The sequence below is a fragment of the Aquarana catesbeiana genome, linkage group LG01 (assembly GCF_042186555.1).
Source record: "Aquarana catesbeiana isolate 2022-GZ linkage group LG01, ASM4218655v1, whole genome shotgun sequence".
NCBI lineage: Eukaryota > Metazoa > Chordata > Amphibia > Anura > Ranidae > Aquarana > Aquarana catesbeiana.
The window spans coordinates 386,574,998-386,600,020 of NC_133324.1; the positions used below are offsets into that span (position 1 = coordinate 386,574,998).

The 25,023-nt window shown below is 40.5% G+C and overlaps 1 protein-coding gene across 3 annotated transcripts in view; it reads right to left on the minus strand.

The window, feature by feature from the left end:
• Positions 1 to 25,023, minus strand: part of PCSK5 (proprotein convertase subtilisin/kexin type 5) — a 635,867-nt gene that overhangs the window by 555,264 nt on the left and 55,580 nt on the right. For all 3 annotated transcript variants that reach the window (XM_073634106.1, XM_073634125.1, XM_073634116.1), the window contains exon 2: positions 12,865 to 12,969. In XM_073634106.1, coding sequence (XP_073490207.1) covers positions 12,865 to 12,969 — 105 coding nt within the window. The remainder of the gene's footprint in view (positions 1 to 12,864; positions 12,970 to 25,023) is intronic.

Here is a 25,023-nt window from a genome sequence, read left to right on the forward strand (position 1 = left end):
ATATGTGTCCAGAGAGTCTAAGAAAGCTGAGGCAAATCCACAGAGGGGGCTGGAGGGAGTCTGAATTCCCAAGAAGTATGTGAGAACCTGGTGTACTAGGAGAACCCTAACTGGAGACCAGGAGTGGGCCCATACAGTGAGGCGTTTAAGACCAGTGCTAATAGCTGTGGAGCTGCTGAAGTGTGGCTAGGTGGGCTAGTATGTTTGGTTATTTGTTGTATTGATGAAGCTGAAAAATCCATGTTGAAAACTGTGTGAACTGTATGTTGTGTTGGACTTTGCTTTCCGGTTTAATAAAAGTGGGCTACCAGGGCCTTAAAACAGGAAATTTGGACTGACATGTCTCACTAAAATGCATCTATGTTGAGTATAAATACCCCATATCACGCTTGATATATGTAGTTATTAATAGAGATACCTTCTGATGAATGTTTCAGCAAATACCAATTGCAGGGGCTGCTGAGGATGATGCAGCATCTGTCTTTGTGTCAGAGACCTGAAGACAAGATGTGTGGTGATAAGGAGACCCTCCAGCCTTTATTCAACCAACCTGAAAAGTAGTCCTAATTATCTGGCAATCGTCTCTTCTGATCTGGTATTAGTAACATGGCCAGGACATGTAGCTGAGACCTTCTTTCTCTCTTTCTCTCCACTTCCTCCTTCCTCCAGGATCTTTTCCCAACAACCACATAGTTAGCAAGTGACATGCAGAATTATACATTACAGTGTGATACTAGCAGCTGACAGTAGAGAGCAACAGATCTCAACATTAGCTTTTATTTATCTGACTCCTTGTGTTATAAACATTTTAATTATAGATTTGGTGATGAAAGGGTTAAGCAAACCCTTCCTATGCTTTCCTCAGGGAACACGATGTTTGAGTTTAACATCATCTTTTTAAATAATGAGCATTTGTTTACATCCTCAGAAAAATAATGAGGATCATTTCCGCATAAAAATACAAATAAGTACGGATTCAAAATCATATTAAAATGCTTAATGTAGAGTTCCTGAACATTAACCTAAAATTAGCATATTTTTACCCTGCAAAATAAAACTGTGAAACAAACTAAATGTTTTCCAGAAAAACAATAAAAAATATGCACAGCCACATTATAAAAAAATATTGCAAAATTCTTATTGAGAAGTATAAACAAATATATTAATATTGGAAAGAAATAAGTTTACATAATTGTAATGCTTTGTTTTGGGTTTTTGATGAAGTGGTGGAGCGTAAAGCTGAATTCTACAGAAAGTGAAAATCCTCTCCCAGGGTGGGATTCTGCTACAAGGGTTAAATGCTCATTGAGGTTTAGGGGACCAGGAAAAGCAGCTTTACTTAGCCAATCCTCCGTCGCTCCAGCTTCTGTGCGTTGCAAGACTGGCCCACACTGCCTCTTATATTCTATCCCCCTGATGTCATAAAGACCAAAGCAGGACTCTTAGCCCTGGACTGGATGTGAGGTTGTCAAGGAACAAACCACCTCCGAAACATAGGGGGGCAGCATCAGCCTGAGAAACAGAGGATCCTGTAAGTAAAACTGCTTTTCCCAGTTCCCTAGACCTTAACAAGAATTTTACCCTTGCAGCAGAGGGGCGTAGGGGGGATGCCACTACAAAAGAGGGGCTTCCCACTGCAAGGTTATTTTTACTTTTTCTAGATTGGGCTTCACCATTTCCATTAGGATTTTATTTTTTGTCTGTGAAACCATTATGGAGAGTTTTCCTTACTTCCTGTCCTTTTGGCTTCTGTATAAAAAGTAAGGGGTGGTGTAGGTTGCCAGCACAGGAAATGAGGGAAAATATTCCTAACGATGTTAAATCCAACAACAAAGATGTCTTTTTGTGCTGACAGAAAGTGAGGGGGGGATCTTTTCAATTAGAAAACATGCAACCGTGGCAGACTCTGCAGCGTTTTGGTTTCTGGGAGGTCTTTGTGTCCTAGGTCCAGCTACTCTATCACTCTCCGGTGGCTTCCATCAGAGAGGATGCAGGGTTTTTGAGACCTCTTAACTTAGGTAGGGGTACAAGGCAGGATTGCCCACTTTCCCCCCTGCTCTTTGCCCTCGCCAATGAGTCATTGGCAGCTATGATACGTGCAGACAATCAGATAGTGGGCTTTCATTACGGGCAGTTGTGTGAGAAAATAACTATTTATGCTGATGACATGTTCTGTTTTTTTAGGGAACACCGACACATCCCTTAGGGAGGTCATGACAGTCATCACCTCCTTTAGATCATACTCTGGTCTAATGATCAATTGGGCCAAGTCTGCCCTACTGCCCCTTGATACTGATGTTTCTCCATCATTAGCCACTTTTTGCCCCGTACCTGTGGTCCAGTCATTTAAATTTTTGGGGGTGGTTATCTCTCCCACCATAACGGACTACTATGTACTTAATATTACACCACTTCTACATAGGTTTAAAGCTAAGATTACGGTGTGGAATAAGTTATGGTTATTGATAATTGGGAGAGCAAATCTCATAAAAATGATCCTTAAGCCCCAACTCCTTTAGTTTCTTCACAACTCCCCAGTGGTAATTTCTCTTTTTAATTTCAGACTTGTTAATACCATTTTTCGATCCTTGCTATGGAAGAACAAATCCCCTAGGTTTAAACTAGAACAGCTTCAGTGACCCAAAGATCAAGGGGGGTGCCTTGTCTAACCCGTGATTATATTACCTAGTGGCATAAATACAGCACCTGGTCAGGGCATTCTCAATTAGGACTAATCCCACACTCATTGTCCCCATCTGCATTATCCATTATGCGATTTCACATGAAAACACAGGACATACCGGGGGCTTAGGATCCTCATGTTTTAATACTTCTAACAGGCTATATCCTACATACTTTCTGATTTAAAAAATCGAGTTAAAGGTGCTGTCTATACAGAGCGTTAGGGGGCTCACAGACTACAGTCTGCTGTGGCATATATTCATGCATACGGAACTAGTGAACCTGCCATGTGAATTGCTCCGCTCCTTTAAGGTCTTATGGGCTGCCTTCCACCTCCCCTTCACAATGCACTTTTACTACCTCCAGCTTCGGCATTCCGTTCCCACCCAGGGCGTATCAGCTGACTGGTCTCAGTCCCCCTTACCAGTGTTTCAGTATGTTCAGTCTGTACAAGACACCAAGGTGTTTATTTCTAATTGCTATGGAATTCTATTGCCATCCTACCTAGAAGTTTACCCTTGTAATGCCTAAGAGAAATTGGAGCAAGATGTGAGTCTAATAGATGCTGAGCTATATGTCCTTGAGCCAATATTACATAGCTCACTGAACACGGCGCAAAGACTCTCCCAATTGTATATTGTGCTTCGTGCACATTATACTCCCCTAAAACTACATTGCATGGATATCCTACAAACTCCGCTGTGCTCTAAGTGCACCACTATGAATGGGGATCTTATACATCTTCTATGGCGCTGCCTCAAATTACATCGTTACTGGGAGGTAGTGGTCAGTACTATTAATTCATTCTGGACAATCTCCCACTTAGAACCTCAAAAAATAGCTATTAACAGAGCCATGTTTCAGGCACGTAGGCTTCTTCTGTTACAATGGAAGAGTGATAAAGCCCCTACTTATAAAGAATGGGTCTTGAGTATGGGGTATACTCTTAGACTTGAAAAATGTATATTACCTGTCCGCACAGATTTCATAGGTTGTCGGGTGACTAGCTAGCACCAGGTCTTACATCCATGGATTTAGTACTGGATAGAATATTGTGTTGAACTTTATCCTATAGCACTCAGGGGCGTTGTTGGAGCTATTCCCCTGTGTGTCTTATCGAACCTGGGAAAACGCCTCTATTTCTAGCATCAAGTTAGATGACTCTGTACTGTAATGTCTTTCTGTATATGCCTTGCGAGTGCCCACTGTTCTTTGATTAAGATGTGCTGTATATGGCACATAGATGCTCTGAAATTCCTTTATTCATGTATTTTGGCTGTGTATGTTATGTTTGCCTGTTCAAGTTTAATAAACTTTACTCCTTATTTAAAAAAAGAAAACATGCAACATTAAAGAATAATTAAAAAAAAATAGCAAAGGCTCTAAGGCCCCTTTCACACGGGGCCGATCCGCTCAGCTCCGTTGATCTCCGCTGAGCTGGCGGATGACAGGTCAGTCTCTGCTCACTGAGCGGGGAGGGACCTGTCAGAGCCCGCTGATCTCTATGGGGAGATCAAACGAAAACGGACAGCATGTCTGTTTTTATCAGATCTCATCCGATCCACCAAGATGGATGGCAGACGTATCACTATACCTCTGTCTTGAGCAGATAGGATGGCAGACCGGTGTCAGCAGGCACATCTACGCTGACATCCGCCTGTCCATAGGAGTCAATGGATGGCACTCTTGGATCTGCCTGAAAAACGGACTGGCGGATCCGAGCGGGCTTATCAAGTGAAAGGGGCTTAAGCCTTCCACACTCAATGAAATACAAAACAAAAACATTTACATTGGAATTTGGCTTTCAGTGATAAATCGGACCATTGCTTCTGATGCCTCTTAAAGAGCCTGCAATCTGTTACTGAACCTTATGCAGTCTTATGCCAGTACTATACACACTATTAAATAATGCACAATACAAACTATCCTGGGTCTGCCGCTTACTTAAAAGTGGTTGTAAACCTCAGACATAAAATTAGAAAAAAACAAATCACTCTATACTGTGCATTTGCCTCTCTACAAAATACTGAGTGTCATTTCTCTCTGCTGCCTGGTAGCTGGTACAGCAGGACTCACTTCTGGGAGATACGCCTGACACCAAGATTTAAAAAGGTGCCAGAGGAGGGAGCTGCAGCACACAGCCTGCAATTCATAACCACAGCTGTGCTTGTTCTCTATACTGTGTAAAGGGGGGGGGGGGGTGTCCCTTCCCTCCAATCAGGACTCAGAGGTTTCGGCTCTGTGAAGACTTCAGACCCCGTTCCCTTGCTCCTATGACTAAGAAGAAATCCTTTCATCTGTGTGTTTTCAGAATGATCTACAGAAGACGGACTTTAGATGCACAGCTACAACTTATGTAGGAGGATTTGTTTAAAATCTATGTATCATCTAAAGCCAGTCACTTCACTGGGTATATATAAGGATTTACAACCACTTTACTTTAAGCCAATGTCACACTTGGGATTCTGCTGTAATAGGTGGTGTCCAATTTCTCTAGTCAGTGTTCTATGTTTGTTCATCTCTTTATATGCATGATTAGTTATAGTGTTATTCACTATTATACACTAAAAAATGAGACTTAACTCTAAAAATTGTTATTGTTCTAAAACTGAAAGTAGTTTCAGTATAAACATTTTTTACTTTGCACATGATACTCTTGTTTGAGCATCTACAGTATCTCACAAAAGTGAGCACACCCCTCACGTTTTTGTAAATATTTTATTATATCTTTTCATGCGACAACACTGAAGAAATTACACTTTGCTACAATGTAAAGTTGTGAGTGTACAGCTTGTATAACAGTGTAAACTTGCTGTTCCCTCAAAATAACTCAACACACAGCCATTAAAGGGGAACTTCAGTCTGCTCACATAATTTGTAATAAAAACATCTTTGCCATTCTGAAGCTTCCCTCCAACCACTTTGCATATTATTTTATATATACTGTGATTCTGTACTTGCTAAATATGCTGCAGAAATCTCACTCCACACAGTCTGGGATTTTGTTCAGCAGCCTATACAAGTGCAGCGTATAATCTTCTGCAATTAAGAACAGCTATCAACATATAGCTTCAAGCTATAACAATATTATAAGAGGAGTTTTTTTGAATAGACTAGATATTGGACAGTACATATAGCAGTCATTCATTTTTTTACAGGTGGTAACCTGCGGATTATTCATTTATCTATTTGTGGAGCATATGATTACGATTAAGTGGCTGTATGTTTTCTGACCATACCATATTATATTTTTATTTTTTTACTGACACTAAGAGAGATCGATTTATTAACCATTTTTGCACGGGATTTAATATTGATTGGAAGGTTAATTTTAGCGCAACACATTATTTCACTTGTAGCAAATTTACACTGTTATACAATCTCTACACTCACTACTTTACATTGTGGCAAAGTGTAATTTCTTCAGTGTTGTCACATGAAAATATATAATAAAATATTTACAAAAATGCGAGTGATGTGCTCACTTTTATGAGATATTGTACTTTTCAGACTTTCTAATGGTATGTATTTGCGCGTATTTACGCGCATATTTGCATATATGCGTTCACGAATTTCCACGCAAATGCACGCAAACTTATTCTCGTGTTCTCTTTCTGTACTATATATAAATTAACATTTGTGCATATTTGCGCGCATTAGGCATAAATTACTGACCAAAAAAGTTGATTTTTCTATTTTTAAAATGAATGGGCTGTATTTTAGCTCAGTAAAAAAAAAAAAAGGCTGTACAGAACTTTTTCAAGTTGCAGTGGGCAAGAGTCCTAATGCATTCCCTGCATTAAGGTAAAAAATGCCCCACTACCTGCAGCTGTCAAACTGTGAGGAGCAAGTGGGAGCCACTAGATAGCTTTTACAAGTGGTGTAAAGGGTCCCCCTACCCCACCCCACCACTCTCTGCTCCCTCTCCGGGCTTTCCAGTCCCATCGGAAGGCTGGCAGTCACGTCAATAAATAATAATAAAAAAGGAAGCACCCCTGTGATCGCGTGCAAAGGTGAACGCATGCATAGGTTGCGCACGCATTTGTAAACAATGTTCGCACCACACATGTGAGGCATCATCGCAAATGTTATAGCAAGAGCAATAATTCTAGCAACAGACCTCCTGTGTAACTCTAAACTGGTAACCTGTAAAGACTTTTAAAGCATTGCCTAATGAGTTTTTTAAGTACCATAGTTTGTCGTCATTCCATGATCGTGCGCAATTTTAAAGGGTGACATGTTAGGTATCTATTTACTCAGCATAACATCATCTTTGATTTTTTACCAAAAAATCAATATTGTGTTTTTGTGCATTAAAATTAAAGTGTATTTAAAAAAAAATGCGTATGGAAAAAACAATAATGTTCAATTTACATGTTTCCTTATGTTTAAAGTGTACCTACAGTATGCCTTGCTCAAGCAAAGCAAAGCATTAATTTCCCCTTAATGACAGTCCCACCATGGCATGTCCATCTGCCAAAGTAAGGACACCATCCAGCCGTTTAGTTACAATGGCTGGAAGTAAAGAGACTAGAGTGTATCTCTGGCTTGCTCAAGTAGGGCAAAGCAACAATTTCACCTTGGTAGCAACCCCAGCAGCTAACCCCTAGCTTTAGGGGTTAAGAGAAGAAGCCCTATATAAGTCATGATTTGGAGCTTATACGTACAAGGTGGAGGCCTATAGACATGGGCAGAATGTCGGGAGACGTGCTGGTTCAAAAATAAATGGCTGACATTCTGCCCATGTGTATGTCGGTCTGTCTGACAGAAGTCGGCTGGAAAGCCAGCATCCAACCGACTCCTGATCAGCGCTCTCCACCAATGGCAGAGAGCGCTAATCAGAGTGTTCTGGCCAGGGGGGGTCCCCTGTCAGAACACAACAGCTCAGTGGGGGAGATCGTTATACAAACCTTGCATGGTGATCGCTATACTAACCTTGCATGGTTAATACAGCGGCTCCGACCAGAATTTACAGTTTTTTTTTGTGCAACCCGCTGGATTGCACAAAAGAAAACTGTAGTGTGTACCTGGCTTATCTCCCAGCCCCCTTGTGATTGTGCTGTGTCCAAGAGACCAATCAATTAGCACCAATGCTGTCAAGTGGGGGAGAGGAGAATAAGTCACATGAAGAAAAGGATATTTTTCTTTGTTTCTGGTAGCCATCAGAGAGTCAAGTAAGTAAAAGGAAAATAGAAAATAAGTATAAGCAGCGGTTAGAGCCACCATTAAAGTAAACCTGTTGCTCTGCCTTGCATGCACTTTAAATATAATTAAAGAATGTGTGTTTTCTATTTTGTAGATAAGCATAGATATTCGAAAAAAATATGGCAAACCTCCTAATCATCATAATCATCAAAAGAAATCATTATTATAAATTGCCTAAATATTTCACTAATCAGACAGCTGCTACAGTCCTCAGCTACAAACCAAATGCATGTATATGTCAGAGCATTACTTATCTTGGCAAATTAAATGCCCAGTAAATGATCTGTAACATCCGTATTTGCTTTTTTGCTTTACTTTAAAGCAGTTGACCTTTATAATGTTGAGATAACCAAATTCATTTACATTAATGCAAATTGCCTAATTTGTAACTTCACAGTAACTTTGCTTGATTCAAAGATTACACTTTATGATAAATTGTTTGCAACTGTGAAGTCAGCTAACATTTTGTAATGAGAAACATTAAAGACACATAATGCAAAAATATATCCGAGAGAAACACAACACAACTGTCTCCAAGGTGCCCTTTGACACCTTCTCTATACAGTAAATGCACTGAAGGAAGTGACAATTTACCATCATGTATATCTCATTAGGTTACAGCAAGGGACATTCTAAAATATATTACTATGCTAAACGTGTTAATGTTTTTAACCACTTGCTTACTGGGCACTTAAACCCCCCTCCTGCCCAGACCAATTTTCAGCTTTCAGCGCTGTCACACTTTGAATGACAATTGCGCGGTCATACAACACTGTACCCATATGAAATTTTTATCATTTTTTTCCCACAAATAGAGCTTTCTTTTGGTGGTATTTGATCACAGCTGGGATTTTTATTTTTTGCTAAACAAACAAAAAAAGATGGAAAATTTTGAAAAAAAAAAAAATCATGTTTCATAGTTTATTATAAAATTTTGCAAACAGGTAATTTTTCTCCTTCATTGATATGCGCTGATGAGGCGGCACTGGTGGGCACTGATAGGCTGCACTGATGGGCACAGTTAAGGCGGCACTTATAGGCACAGTTAAGGCGGCACTGATGGGGACAGATAAGGCGGTACTGATGGGCATAGATAAGGCGGCACTGATGGCCACTGATGGGCGCTGATGGGTGGCACTGATGGGTGGCACGGATGGGTGGCACGGATAGGTGGCACAGATAGGAACCACTGATGGGGGGCACTGATAGGCACTTATGGTCACTGGTAGGTGACATTGATGGGCAATGATAGGTGGCACTGATGTGCAGCACTGTTGTTGTGGCACTGATGTGGGCGCTGATGGGTGGCACTGTGGGCGCTGATGGGTGGCACTGTGGGCACTGATGGGTGGCACTGTGGGTATTGATGGATGGCACTGTGGGCACTGATAGGTGACGCTGGTGGGCACTGGTAGGCGGCATTGCTCCCTTTTCCTAGGTGTCACTGGCAGGGAGCAGATGATCGCCGTGATCGGGACTGATGTCTCTCTCACGGCCGCCGGTGATCGGCCTTTTTTTTCCTCCTCACGCTGTCAGCGCGAGGAGAAAAAATAGCCGATTACCGGCTCTGTTTACATCGCATGATCAGCTGTCATTGGCTGACAGATGATCATGTGGTAAGGGGTTGGGACCGACCCCTTACTCTGATCTGTGATCAGGCGAGTCTCATAGACTCGCTGATCACCGAGCGCGTCGCACGCGCCCTGCAGGGGGCGCGCAGGCCGCACGTGCACGGGACGACATCAATAGACGTCGTCCCGGCAATGTAGGTCCGCGCTGTTGCCATCATTTGGCAATAGCGCGGATCTGAAGTGGTTAAAGGGAGTCAGTCATGAGTAAATGATGTGAGATGCCATTTCTATGTTAGTTTCTTGGCATTCCCACTAATGCTTTGGATTTAGTACTGTCTAAGTCAATGGCCTGGAACAAGTAATAAGATCAATTCTCACACTTTTCTAACACACATCTACTGCATGTGTATATTTAAGTCTATGACTTAAATACACTTAAGGTTACACTAAATTCTGATAAAAAAAATCTATCCAAGTATGTAGTTATGTGTTTTTTCGGTATTTGTTTTTTACATAGCAAAAAATAAAAAGCCCAGTGATGAATAAATACCACCAAAAGAAAGCTCTGTATGTGTGAAAAAAATTACATAAATTTAATTTGTGTACAGTGTTGCATGACCGAGCACTTGCCAGTTAAATTAGCACAGTGCTGAATAGCTAAAAACCCTGGTTATTAAGAGGGCAAAACCTTCCGGAGGTAAAGAGGTTAAGATAAAACTGCCAAAGCTATGATCTGCTCAATCACAATCACTTTTACCTCAGAACGCTTTATTATAATAATGTGTACATGGAACTAGTGTGGCAATAGCACAGGCAACTTAGCTGTGAATGCCTACAAGCCTACCCAGTTGAGGGACATATTCTTGTCTCTGTCCCTAGGTGAATTTGGTAGTCTGCTTATCTGTGGATTTTTCACTGTGAATAACTGAATAACTGGAAGCATAGTTATATGTAAAAAAAAGAAAAAGGATGTTCACCGTGCCAGTAAAATCTATTTCCACAGGACACATGCTTCTTCAAATCTTCTCAGTTGGATTATTGAAAGCTACCTTCAGGTGATTGGATGCTGGCAAAAAAGCTACTGGGACACCCATATAATTACTTCCACTCCCACCTATACTCAGTTTTGAAGTAAACACATACCAAAGCTCTCTAACCCAAATGCAAACAGGGTCAGGGCAATTAGGTTGGAGGTTTGGTATTCATATACATTAGGAATGGTGCCCACGGAACAGTTTGGTATACTTATATACAAACCAACCCTTTGGTCCGAGTTAGTTTTGTAGTAAGCAATAGGGAGATCATAATAACAAAGGCCAGAAGTATATGGAGAATTTTTACTCCTTCACATAATGGGCAGCTACAGTTGGTTGCACAGCAAATACCACACACATCTCCTCAGTATCAAACAGGAAAAATCTCAAAACAGCATAGGCCAGGAAGACATCAGAGTTGGAGACAGGAACAAAGTCACAGCTCAAGCCCGATAAGATGGGTTGTCACTGCCGACTGCAGAACCATTGCAGAGAGAACATCAGTATATTTATTTAACTGAAAAATCTGTTATTCTCATCTTACTACACAAAATTCCAAGAATTTTAGGGCTACCTCAGAGAAAAAAAACTTGCGCTAGTTAGTTAACTGGTGAGACTTCCAGGATTTCAGTATCCAACCTGAATCTATCAGCTTCTGTTGATAATACAAAAAATAGTACGAACAGAAAAATGCAGATTTGAAGAAAATACATACACTCCAAGGACACAAAGTGAAACTAAGCAGGTGGGAGGAGCTATAGCTTATAGGGAACTAGCCTTCGGTTTCTATGTGCCTAGTTTGCATTGCTCCTGTAAGAAGCAGTATAACATTTGGTTGCTTTTTATCCATAAAGCTGTGTCCCTCAACAGACAAGAGAAAAAAAGAATTTGATAAAAGCCCTAGTGTATGTTTGTGTGCGTTTGCAGAAGTTCACATACCAGCTGGCGCGCAAGATTCCATGCTTTGGTGTTTGAAATGGAGATTCAAATAGATATACTCTCATATACTGTATATGCTGCTTTTTTTATAGCGATTGCTATTTTTTTTGGCACATGCACATTTCATCGCTTAGCAAGCCAGACACATTCTTTTTTTGGTTGTTTTGTTTTAATTTAAAATAAAATGTTTTGATATGCATGTCATATTACACTTTATCAGAAGAGAAGGCATTAAAGCAGCATTATATGGAAGATCAATGTACATGGAATACTAAGACTGTACCATGCGCACTGACCATTAGGGTAGGATTAGACAGAGGTTCAGGCGCTGTGATTTATCCCTGCTTTTGTTCATTTGATTTAGTAAATCAGCCCCACTAAGCCATTTGTCAAAATATTGTTTATTCAAATGTGACACCTGTGGGCCTTTTCTATCACCCATAAAATGAAAAACTCCCAATGCTTTTAATCCTACGTTCCTACAACAAAATGGTCAGGGACCCTCCTTCTTTGGGGGCCTCAATGACAAATTTGTTGTAGCCCAAGTCTAGAAAATAAGCCAGGATGAAAGAATGTAAACATTGGGGGTATTTCATAAAGGTCTCATGGGTTACAGTAAAGACCTACCGGTATGGTTTTTGCATTACACAATATTTTTACAAATGACGCAGTGCATTTAAACTACTGTCTAAATGAGCAAGTTAATGTAAAAGGTGAACCTAGATTTAAAAAAAGAAAAAAAGCAGTAACTTTGTTAACTCTGTGGCTTGGAAGTGCTTGAATTATGAATTCAGTTGCCAACAGAGTCACTAGTACTTGCAGGGATGTCCTCATATTTGTATCAGTTACTTCCAGTTGCTCTAGGTTACCCCATGACTCAAAAATGGAAATGGTCAATTTAAATGATGTGGATGAGGGAAAAGTCTATGCACTTCATGAAGCTCAGCAGAATTTGCTATGTAAATAAATAAGATCCAACCGTGCAGGCTGCAGTGGCCAACAGTCATTAGTGATTAAGCACTGCAGCAAATGTTAACCACAACCTTAGAGTTTATTACAAAATTTGTGATCAGGTACAGCAGGGCGAAGGGGAGATTCAGTCTCACAGTAGTGCAATCAAGAAACTTACAAGTAGTAGCACCCAATTAGGAAAGTCTGCCATTGCTATATGCTGTCAGAAGACAAAAATAAAAGCAATTTATTTTTAAATATGCCAAACTATTTATATTTAAAAGTGGTTACCACAACCAATGTATAGTTTGCTTGGTTTTGTGTTGTCAACTAATCTTGTGCTCTGTATCTAGGATTTGACAGAGAAGATGGTGTATCAGTTCTCAGGAGCTCATATGGCTACTGAGCATCACTACCTGGTAAGACATTACCTATAAATAATGCAAGAGCTTTAGCTGTGAACACAGTGGAGATCTGCTTACCTTTGGTTCCATGGAGATGAAGTTATGTGTTCCACGGCTTGACAAAACTGACCTCTTGATAGTTGTACTGTGGTAAAAGTGATAGTAATTCTGGAGTGACCCAATCTGTGGTAAAAAAAAAAAAAAAAAACACAAAGGGGTTTTAGGTTTTAAAAACAGCATAGGCCTGGGTTATGGTGTATAACACTACTTTTATGCACAAATTAAATTGATAAATTATGCATTATCTAGCAGCTAGAACGTTACTTGAGCCACAAAGATCATCTTTCAAAAGAAGGACATGTGATATGAAATGGATGTGGATGTCCTTCAGGCACTAACTGCATAACCAAAGATTATAACTAAGCTTCTATGGCAGCCTGTGTCTACCTTTTTAATGTTTAATTTATATGCAGAGTTTTATATCAACGCACGTCCACAGTAACACATAACAAACTGCTTAAAAAAATGCCAAAATGACTAGCGCTATTAAAAGGCATTTTGTCGAGCTTTCCAAAGGAAATATACTGTTAAATGGACAATGATAATATTTGGATCGTTAACTTAAAGGACCCATAGGAGTTGTGAAATTAGGAAAACTACAAAAAATGTGTAACACTGTATGGAAGTAGAATAAATTACAGATAAAAATAAGTGCAAAATGGTTATTAAATTATCGCAGGATAGAACATTATTTCTAGAAAACATACATTTGGTCTTTTTTTTTTTTTTTTGCACTTTAAAACCGCTTTTCAGATAGTGGAGAAGGGATACTACTATACGTGGCTTCTTCCTTACCTTTTGTCCCAATGAAAACAGTTTTACTGGACAGAAAGTGAGGGAAAATCCATAAGTGGGACACAGAGAGCAATCGAAAAAAAGGTGTTCTAGCCTCTCACTACTTCACCACTTTTAATTTCTGTCTATGTTGCTGTTGAATGTTTACCCTCGCTTCCTGTCTGGTGAAACTACTATCACCAGGACGGGAAATGAGGGGAAATAGAATACCCAGATGGCCAAGGGAATGCAGCTAGGGTTCCAAACCCTTGCCATGTTTTTCAAAACTAAAAGAAAAGGTTTTGGCTGATCATACACTTACTTAGATAAGATACAAACACATCTTTAGGTTTTAAGAAGAAACAGTTTTTTAATAGCTTGTTTTATAACAATAAGTTAGCTCAGTCTAATAAGTGAAGACCTCCATCCAAATTGGTTTAAATGATAATAGGGAAGGCTGTATTTATTTTTATATTTGTCTTTTGACCCTGCTGTGATCTCTTCTCCCTAATGATTCTATCTGAGTTTGGCACAGGAGCAGAATGGGGAGGAGTTTGCCTGAGGAACTCCAAGGAACTGTACCTAAATGTCAGGGCTGCACCTGACTTTAGTAAACTGAAACTGGACAGACAGCACTATGCATACTATCATTGCATTTTTTATGGCTGATTGAATAACTCCATTCATTGTGTTTCATTTAATTAAAAACTAAAAAAAAAAAAGTTTTCCTACTTAAAATTTTGATTTATCAAATGTTCTTTCTTATAATTAAACTTGAAACTCTTTATAATTAAAAGATAAACGTTCTATATTCTGCAGAATATAATGTATGCTGCTATGCTCACTACAGATTCTTACTGCATGTCAATGAATGGGCAACCAAATTCCTTTCTGCTTTCATTTTGACTTAATCAAAACAAAAACCAAACTGATCATCATGTTATGTCTCAATCAGCAGATTGTTTTGATGAGCAAACTGTATTGCTGTAAAAGGACACAGTTTATACAAATCTATTAAATTAGTACTGATACATTAACTGGTTCCTTACCAGCGCACGCAGATGTACATCGGTAGAATGGCACGGCTGGGCAAATGGGTGTACCCGTATTTCCCTTTGAATTTGCCGCCGTACCATTGCGTGCATGCCGCCGGCGACGCGCGTGCCAGCCGGGAGCTCCGTCAGTCGGGTCGCGGGTCTCGCGGACTTGATCGCTGCAGGGATACCCACAATCGCCTCACGGAGAGGACGAATGGGAAGATGCTGATGTAAACAAGCATCTCCCCGTTCTGCCTAGTGACAGTGTCACTGATCTCTGCTCCCAGAGATCAGTGACATGTCACACGTAGCCACACACCCCCACAGTTAGTAACACTCCCCGGGACATACTTAACCCCTCCCTAGCCCCCTAGTGGTTAACTGCCAGTGTCATTTGCACAGGAATCAGTGCATTTGTATAGCACTGATTGCTGTATAAATAACAATGGTCCCAAAAATGTGTCAAAAATGTCCGATGTGTCCGCCATAGTGTCACAGTCATGATAAAAATCGCTGATCGCCAACATTACTAGTAAAAAAAAAAAATTTTATAATAGAAATGCCATAAAACTATCCCCTATTTTGTAAACGCTATAACTTTTGCGCAAACCAATCAATAAACGCTAATTGCAATTTTTTTTTTACCGAAAATATGTAGAAGAATACGTATTGGCCTAAACTGAGGAAAAAATATGTTTTTTTAAATATTTTTTGGGAATATTTATTATAACAAAAAGTAAAAATGAATGCGTTTTTTTCAAAATTGTCGCTATTTTTTTGTTTATAGCGCAAAAAATAAAAAACGCAGAGGTGATCAAATACCACCAAAAGAAAGCTCTATTTGTGGGAAAAAAAGGACGTCAATTTTGTTTGGGAGCCACGTCGCACGACCGCGCAATTGTCAGTTAAAGCAACGCAGTGCCGAATCGCAAAAAACGTCCTGGTTAAGGAAGGGGGTAAATTCTTCCGGGGCTGAAGTGGTTAACATACATGTGTGCATGCGTCATCTTGTTCTCCTTATGCCGCGTACACACGACCGGACTTTACGGCATACTTAGTTCGGCCGACTTTACGACGGACTTTCCGAATGAACGGACTTGCCTACACACGATCAACCAAAGTCCAACGGATTCGTACATGATGACGTGTGACCGGACTAAAACAAGGAAGTTCATAGCCAGTAGCCAATAGCTGCCCTAGCGTCGGTTTTTGTCTGTCGGACTAGGATACAGACGAGCGGACTTTTCGACTGGACTCGAGTCCGTCGAAAAGATTTTAAACATGTTTCATTTCTAGGTCTATCGAACTTTTGGGGGGGGGGGGGGGGGAGTCCGTTTGAGCCCACACACGATCGAATTGTCCGACGGACTCCGGTATGCCGAACCAAGTATGCCGTAAAGTTCGGTCGTGTGTACTCGGCATTAATTTTCTAATAACACATGCATTAGAAAAAGTTAATTGGGTGTGTGTATACGATATTGTAGTAGCAACACCTAAATGTCCACAAACACAGCTAGTACATTTTAACTGTTTTAGTGAAGTTAAAGAATGCTATAATCTTCATTAGTTATATACTGCTGTCAGTGGTGCATGTTGGAGATTGCTGCTCACTTCTATTTTTAATTGTGAAAAAGTGTTGTCACTGGGAAAGGATGTGAGGAGATTGCACCTCACCACTCCTTACTTTCTTTAGCAGTGCCAAAGAAAAAAAAGAAAAACTTGCAGATGATCTGACCTTTCCTCTCTTTATTCTCAAAACAAAAACGTTTTAGCTGGAGCTTATTTTAAGTTCGTAATATTATAAGGAAAAGGGGAAGGGGAAAATATGGGACTTTATATGAAACACATGCGACCATGCATCTCCATCCCTAAATCTATAAGGGAAAAGGGATTGGGGCTTTGTATGAGACATAAAGTAGAGGCTAGGTAAAAATTGTAATAACACTTTTATTAACATAAACATATATTGTGTCATAGCAATATTGTGCATATGTGGAACTATTTCATATACAGTATCTCACAAGAGTGAGTGTACCCCTCACATTTTTGTAAATATTTTATTATATCTTTTCATGTGGCAACACTTAAGAAATAACACTTTGCTACAATGTAAAGTAGTGAGTGTACAGCTTGTATAACAGTGTAAATTTGGTGTTCTCTCAAAATAACTCAACTCACAGCCATTAATGTCTAAACCGCTGGCAACAAAAGTGAGTACACCCCTAAGTGAAAATGTCCAAATTGGACCCAAAGTGTCAATATTTTGTGTGGCCACCATTTCTTTTCCAGCACTGCCTTAACCCCCTTGGGCACGGAGTTTAGCACAGCTTCACAGGTAGCCACTGGAGTCCTCCTCCACGACGACATCATGGAGCTGGTTGATGTTAGAGACCTTGCACGCCTCCACCTTCCGTTTGTGGATGTCCCACAGAGGGTTTAGGTCTGGAGACATGCTTGGCCAGTCCATCACCTTTACCCTCAGCTTCATTAGCAAGGCAGTGGTCATCTTGGAAGCGTGTTTGGGGTCGTTATCATTTTGGAATTCTGCCTTGCGGCCCAGTCTCCGAAGGGACGGGATCATGCTCTGCTTCAGTATGTCACAGTACATGTTGGCATTCATGGTTCCCTCAATGAACTGTAATTCCCCAGTGCTGGCAACACTCATGCAGCCCCAGACCAGGACACTCCCACCACCATGCTTGACTGTAGGCAAGACACACTTGTCTTTGCATTCCTTACCTGGTTGCTGCCACACACGCTTGACACCATCTAAACCAAATAAGTTTATCTTGGTCTCATCAGACCACAGGACATGGTTCCAGTAATCCATGTCCTTAGTCTGCTGGTCTTCAGCAAACTGTTTGCAGGCTTTCTTGTGCATCATCTTTAGAAGAGGCTTCCTTCTGGGATGACAGCCATGCAGACCAATTTAATGCAGCGTGTGGCGTATGGCCTGAGCACTGACAGGCTGACCCCCCACCCCTTCAACCTTTGCAGCAATGCTGGCAGCACTCATACGTCTATTTCCCAAAGACAACCTCTGGATATGACGCTGAGCATGTGCATTCATTTCTTTGGTCGACCATGGTGAGGCCTGTTCTGAGTGGACCCTGTCCTGTTAAACCATTGTATGGTCTTGGCCACTGTGTTGAAGCTCAGTTTCAGGGTCTTGAAAATGTTCTTATAGCCTAGGCCATCTTTATGTTTTTTTTTCAGATCCTCAGAGAGTTCTGTGCCATGAGGTGCAATGTTGAACTTCCAGTGACCAGTATGAGAGAGTGAGAGTAATAGCACCAAATTGAATACACCTGCTCCCCATTCACACCTGAGACATGGTAACACTAACGAGTCACATGATATCGTGGAGGGAAAATGGCTAACTGGGCCCAATTTGGACATTTTCACTTGTGTACTCACTTTTGTTGCCAGCGGTTTAGACATTAATCATTGTGTGTTGAGTTATTTTGAGGGGACAGCAAATTTACACTGTTATACAAGCTGTACACTTACTATTTTACATTGTAGCAAAGTGTCATTTCTTCAGTGTTGTCACATGAAAAGATATAATAAAATATTTACAAAAATGTGAGGGGTGTACTCGCTTTTGTGAGATACTGTATATCACTCAGGAGTTCAGCTTTCAACTTCCTTAGAAAATTGTAACTGTGCCAGGAAATCTTCTGTTTGTACTGTACCATTGCCCTTCCATGTGCACCTTACTTCAAAAGCTATTTATATATTTGGGTGTCTACCATTCTTGTATAGCTTGCTCAGTGGACTTGGCATTAGGACACATTGGTTGCCTTCAGCTACCCTTGTGCTCTTGATGGGCTACTAATGTGTCCCTGTGCCTTTAAGGGGGAATGGACTCCCTCCAGGCATACCTGCCCTTTATTTATCCATTGATATATATGCTCAAACTTGGAGACTCTCAAATTTAAGAGTTAGGACCGCACTTCATAGAGGAGCCTTGGCGAGGCAGTGCGGCTTCCACATATATTTGCTAATGTGTGCAACTAAAACCCTTGTTTTTAATGTAAACTGTTAGAATCTTTTTTTTTTTTTTTGTTTCTTGCAGGCTAGCTGGTAAGTGTTTGTTTGTACTGTGCAATGCCCTTCCGTGTGCACCTTACTTCAAAAGCTAGTTATAATTTGGGGTGGGTGCTATTCTTGTATTCTTTAGAAAATCAACCATGACAAGTTTCCCTGCTGTTACCTTTCATTCTCATGAAAGGTGTGTTTCACTGGATTCCGCACCATATGGTGCAGCAAGCAGGAATTCTTGGAATGGCCAGATAAAGGAACAAACATTCAAACTTTTTCATGCTTTCTGATGGTCAGAGGCAACACGACATGAGGTTGTACTTTTTCTTAGAGTACACTTGGGTTATACTGTATACACATTTACATAACTAAAGTGCATAGTAATAATAAAGCAAATCATTTTTTCATAAAACGCTGCCCCATATCTTGCTGCTGAAAATAAACGTATTTTTATAGAACAACTATGAAGATAAATACATTTTTTGAAGTTCAGATAAGTGATGATTTTGCTACATGCCATTCAAGCTATGTTTTACTTATCTGATAAGAAACCTAAAGAATTTACATTGCCTCAAGGAAGTGAAGTTTGGCTTTGATCTACCATCATATTGCAAGCTTATTTTTTTTAAACAGTTTATGAAATACAATAGACATAAAATGTTTACGAACATAATTTTAAACTGCTTTTGAGACTTCTAGAAATAACAGTACAATAGAAGTAGTTAAGACTGAAAGACAAAACAAAACAAAACAAAACAAAAGGATTCCTTGCTTCAATATATATATTTTGTGTCTAGGGGTGGCCATAAATAGACAGATATTTCTGCAAGGTTGAATACCCTACTCAACCTTAAACGAGTCATTTTGAGATCTTGCCCTTAAACTCTCCCAAACCTAACCATACCTCCCAACAGTTTCAGATTGCATGGGACTGTCCCGCATTTTGACCCTACTCCCGCTGTCCCATGTACAGAGGTTAGCAAAGGTCTGATCTGTACACTGTGCTCACAGCTAATTAGTATGAAAATTGCAGAGTGGTTTGCATATGAATGAATCAATGTTTGAATGAGCTGACTACAAGATGTGCATATGAATGAGTTTTACCAGCACTATGGGGAGGGAGGGGTTTGGCACTGGAGGAAGGGGGGGCTGATGGGGACGGAGGAGGTCTGTAGTAGAGTGGGTAATCTGTAGTAGTGGAGAAAGTCTGTATTTGTGGAGAAGAGGATTTCTGTACTGGAGGGGGGCTGTACTGATGAGGTGGGAAAGGTTCTGTACTGGTGAGGATGAAGAAGGTTTATACTGAAAGAGGGGGTCATCTGTACAGGTGGGAAAGGGCGGGGCTCTGTACTGGTGGGGAGGGAGGAAATATGTACTGATAGGGAAGTCTGTACTGGAGGGGAGAGGTCTGTACTGGTGGAGAAGGAAGGGGTCGGCACTGGAGGAGGGGTCTGTACAGGTGGGTAGAGAGAAGGTCTGTACTGGTGGGGGGTATGAACTAGTGAGATGTCTAAACTGGTGCAGAGTGAAGGGGTCTGTAATGTGGAGGGGTCTGCACTGAGAAGGTCCTAGGAGGGGGTATGTGCTGTGGGCGTGTTTAGGGCTGTGGTGGGTAAATTTGTACTGGGTGTAAATTCGGGCTTTGGAGGAAACATCTGTACTGCGTGGGATATGGCAGCAATTTATCCTGGGGGGGGATTTTTAGTTGACCACTGACCTATGTGTTACACATTGCTGATCCCTCCACTCTGTCGATGTTTATCCCTGTATTCTCTGCAATACGGTTAGGTTGCTGCACTATAAATAGCTAGCTAAACAAATACATACATAATTATTGACAATTACCTTCTGTTTCTGTCCTTATTATGACATATGCTCCTGTCCTTATTATGATAAATCTTCCAGTGCCAGGTGCTGCAAGAATATTTGTAAACTACATCTGTATGGTCATGCGCACCTTCACTGGCCACATCCACTTGCAGTGCGCTACATGTGCAACATCCTGTTCCTTTCAAAATTTTCCCTTGTTGTCAAGTTCAAAAGTTGGGAGGTATGTGTGGTAATTTAAGTCTTTTACTTCTGCTTTCAGGACTACTCATAGGGATCACTAACGGTAGACAAGAAATAACTCCTAGGAATCCAAAAAAAGTGCCTTTAACCCCCCTGGCGGTATTCCCGAGTCTGGCTCGGGGTGGATTTTCAATACCAGAAGCGGTATCCCCGATTCAGACTCGGGATCGCATCGCAGGATCCTTGTAGATGTTACTTACCTTGTCCCCTAGATCCTGCAATGTCTCCCCGCTGTGATCGGCGAGCCGCCGTATCTCGCTCGATTCACAGTGCCGAGCTCCATTCCCTGTGAGCGTTGCGACGCACGGGGACAGAGTTCGGCACCAAAATTCAAAAAGTAAAACACACAGTATAGATACATTATACTGTAATCTTACAGATTACAGTACTGTATCAAATAATTAGACATCCCCTTTGTCCCCTAGTGGTCTGTCCAGTGTCCTGCATGCAGTTTTATATTATAAAAATTGTTCTTTCTGCCTGGAAACCGGAGATTGTCCATAGCAACCAAAACTGTCCCTTTACATCAAAAGTGGTTTTAGACCAGCTAGAAAACTCGCAGAATTGAGTGATAGTGATTTGTGGGGAAATCCGTCACCAAACACTGAAAGTAACGAAAGCGACAATTCTGCAACTGAGCAAATTTCAGTGTTTTTGATTTGATTACATAATTGAATGATTTTTATTATTATTATATTATTGTTTGTTATAATTATTTATAGTTATTTATTATATTATAATTTTTTATTTTGTTTTTCAAACTTTATCATACCCGGGATGTCTACTAGACTCTTGTTTGGACATATTTAAGTGAATTATTCCTAAGAATTACAGGCCTATAATATAAAATGCTGTGCAAAATAATGGTACCACTTTCAGCATCAAAAATCTGAAATAATACCGCCAGGGAGGTTAATCACAGGCAATGTTTGAAGTAAGGAGCACAGGTTGTCATTGCCACACTTAGATACTATGGCATTAAAAAGGTTAACTTTATTCTGGGGTAGATATAATGCCTGTGCTTGAGCTTCTGTTTTCTGAAAATGTACAACACTTTGAAGGAAATGTCCTAAGTCTCATTATTTAATTATTTAATTGTGCTTGTAAGGTTCTGATGCAGTTCATGGTCATTTCGTAATCACCAGCTCTACTTACTCATATTGTTGTGAAGTACAAAGCAAAACATCATCCCTATGAACTACACAAAACATAAAGGCCTGCCAAGCCTATGTTGGTAAAAACTGGTCTCAGAATGGAGATAAGGGCTGGCAGAGGTGCTAAAGATGCTGTACATAGGAAGCTGTTTGACTAGGAACACAGTGGTAATAGCTATTGCTTTAAACTGCTTGAAAATGGCTAATAAAGATTTATAAGTGAATCTGTACATTATGCCCAAGTGGACCAGCAGAAATTCCACAGTGTAAACAAACCTGCATTTTTCTAAACAGTTGTACATCTTTCAACACATTTTTGCTCTTCTGTGACCCTGGGTAATTTACTCCAATTAAATTTACAATCTATTCTAAAATAGCCCACAGCTATTACCAGGAAAACAATTTTGGTAAAACAGTATAATCCTGCCAACAGTATAATCCTGATTCTGGTCTGACCTCACTCATGCATATACTGTCATTAGTTGTGGTTATTATTTTTGAATTTTGCAAGTAATGCATCAGATACACATGTTACACAATTTTCCAAAATGCTGAAACACATGCTGTAAAAAGTTATAAACAATGCAATCTTGCAATAATTGGCACCCATGTAGCTTGAGCATCTGTAACCATAACAACCAAATTGTTTGGTATTTCAACAGCAACAGTCTTCAGGGCTACAAATGCATACATAGAGCATGGCATTACTTCATCCGCAATGAAGAATTGTGATTGAAAACCAAAACTGGATGACAGGGACCACCGAACACTATCAAGGCTTGAACAAAAAATAAAGAACTACTGTGTAGCAAAAGTGACAGCAGAACTCAATATCCAACTTGAAGACCCTGTTGGCACAAAAATAGGATGTAGAAAACATCACAAACCAGCTTCCATGGAAGGGTGGAAACCTCCGGTAAAATTCAACTTTGTTTTTAGCCACTGTTCTACTTCGCTAATAGAGTCTTGCCATGTTTTGTGTATTTAATTATGACTGTAGAGACTGTTTCTTTTGAAACATCAGTTTGGCTTTTATGGTTGCAAATGCTCCAGCTGATCGGCCACCAAGGATTTGTCTATCAAGTCACCCATTTTACTGACCACCCATACTTAACGTTACCATGAAATACACTAGCATACAATCTAAAGAACATAGACGAATAAAAGATAAACAAAAGATTAGCACAATTTGTTACTTATATAAATAAGATCAAATTAGTATCAAACACCGCCAAGTGTTTTTTTTAAATTGATGCATCCTAAGCAACCTGGTAAACATTACCCAGGATAATTTTTTATTGATACGTGGGCAGAAACACTCACACAGTTTTCTATTTACTACCGCTGGCTTCAGGTTAAACAATGCTGCTTTCCTGAACTTCTGGGTAGGTAAGTTTGCACCCTGAAAACTTTACAATGCACAGTACACTAGTGACAGCACAGGCTCCAGACAACTCCGTTTGGGTCTTGACCCATAATTTATGAAACACTGCCACACACACTTGTGAGGGTGATGGGCTACTGGTAGATTGGAACTGGGCAATCTCCGGGGTAACCAGTGCACTAGTGTTTTATGGCACAGTGCCCTTTCAGCTGACGGACACCGCTGTACCTATCAAGGGTTTTAAAATATGTGTTGGCAGGCCAAATTCTCAGATGGCAGAGAGGAGGGGATGTAGGGGGTGAAGGGTCCCAAAGACCTTCAGCTGGGAGGAATAAAAAGGTCAGTATGTTCCATGTGGCTTTGACTCCCCTCACCTATATGGTACCTCCACTATCTCTGTGGCATCTTCCTCCAGTTCCTTGAGACAAGTGAGGAATTCTCATCTGCGATCACTGGTGTAAAACAGCAGCTTTCGAAAATGTTTGTCAGTTTGGACCAAAGGAATTGCAGATGGTAGTGCTTCCCTTCATCTCCCCCCAGTGGAGATAGAGGAATATGATTATATATTATTGTAGAAGGGGATGCAGAAGGCTCTTCATCCAAGGAGTACATGTCTGAAGAACTCCATGGTAAGAGTTTTTCTAAAACTCAAAAGACCTTTGTGAGTTGTTTCTCAGAAGATGTGCAAACTATTTTGTAGTTACCACTTCCTCTAGTTACCAAGTCCTCTGATCCAAAGGTTACAAGATTTAGATCAAGGCGAGAGCCATAAGATCCTCAATACACCTTCATTTAAATGTGTATGTTTAATACCTAAACTGGGCTCGCCCTGCTAGGGTGTTCGTTTTGCCAAAGGTTCGCTCAGCATACCCCATGGGGAGGTCTCTAACAAATAGTGTATGCCTTTGGTTGATCCAGTAGCTTCTTTTCACTACAGAAACTTGGAAGATTTCCTATCCAGTGGAATTACCTTCAAAATAACACGTGGAACATTTTCCTTTTTGGAGAATGTTTTTGTCCCTGCTTAGGAAAAGTACTCTGCTGCTGCTTAAAAGGAGAAAAAAGCTTATGGTATAGAAACCTGCTGCTCTTTCTACTTTTAAGAAGCATTCCTTTCGCCATAGGCCTCGGGCCCCAAGCCAAGACAACAAACCTGGTTTCACAAGAAAACATGGACTCTGACCGGGGGGAAGTCCTCTTCAGAATGAAAGGGCACCCGCACTCACTGAGGTGGGGGGACATTTACAGGTCTTTACAGAGGTCCGGCAGTTGAAAATTGCAGAAGAATAGGTGACTTTCTGACTAACAGCTACAAGCTTGAAGTTTGGAGCCTTCCCTCTCAGGGCTTTTTCTTTTAAATGCCTCGTCAGTTCCATAAGAAATTTGCACTCTTGCAGACTCTTAATCATCCCCTAGCTCAATAAGTTATTGTTTCAGTTCCAGAGAATGAACGGTTTCCGGGTTTCTACTAGAGCCCCTTCATGGTCCTAAAATCAAATAGCAGTGTTCTCCCCATTTCGACTCTAAAGAATCTCAACAAATTTTTAAGGGTAAAAAAAAATTCAATTTGTGCACAATAGTGGCATCTCTCCAGTTTCAAGTTTTCACTAGCATCAGTGGATACCAAAAATGCGTACCTACACATTATGACTTACTTTGGAGGGAGCAATCTGCTCCACTTTTAGAGATTAATGTGGGTCCCACAGTGCGCACT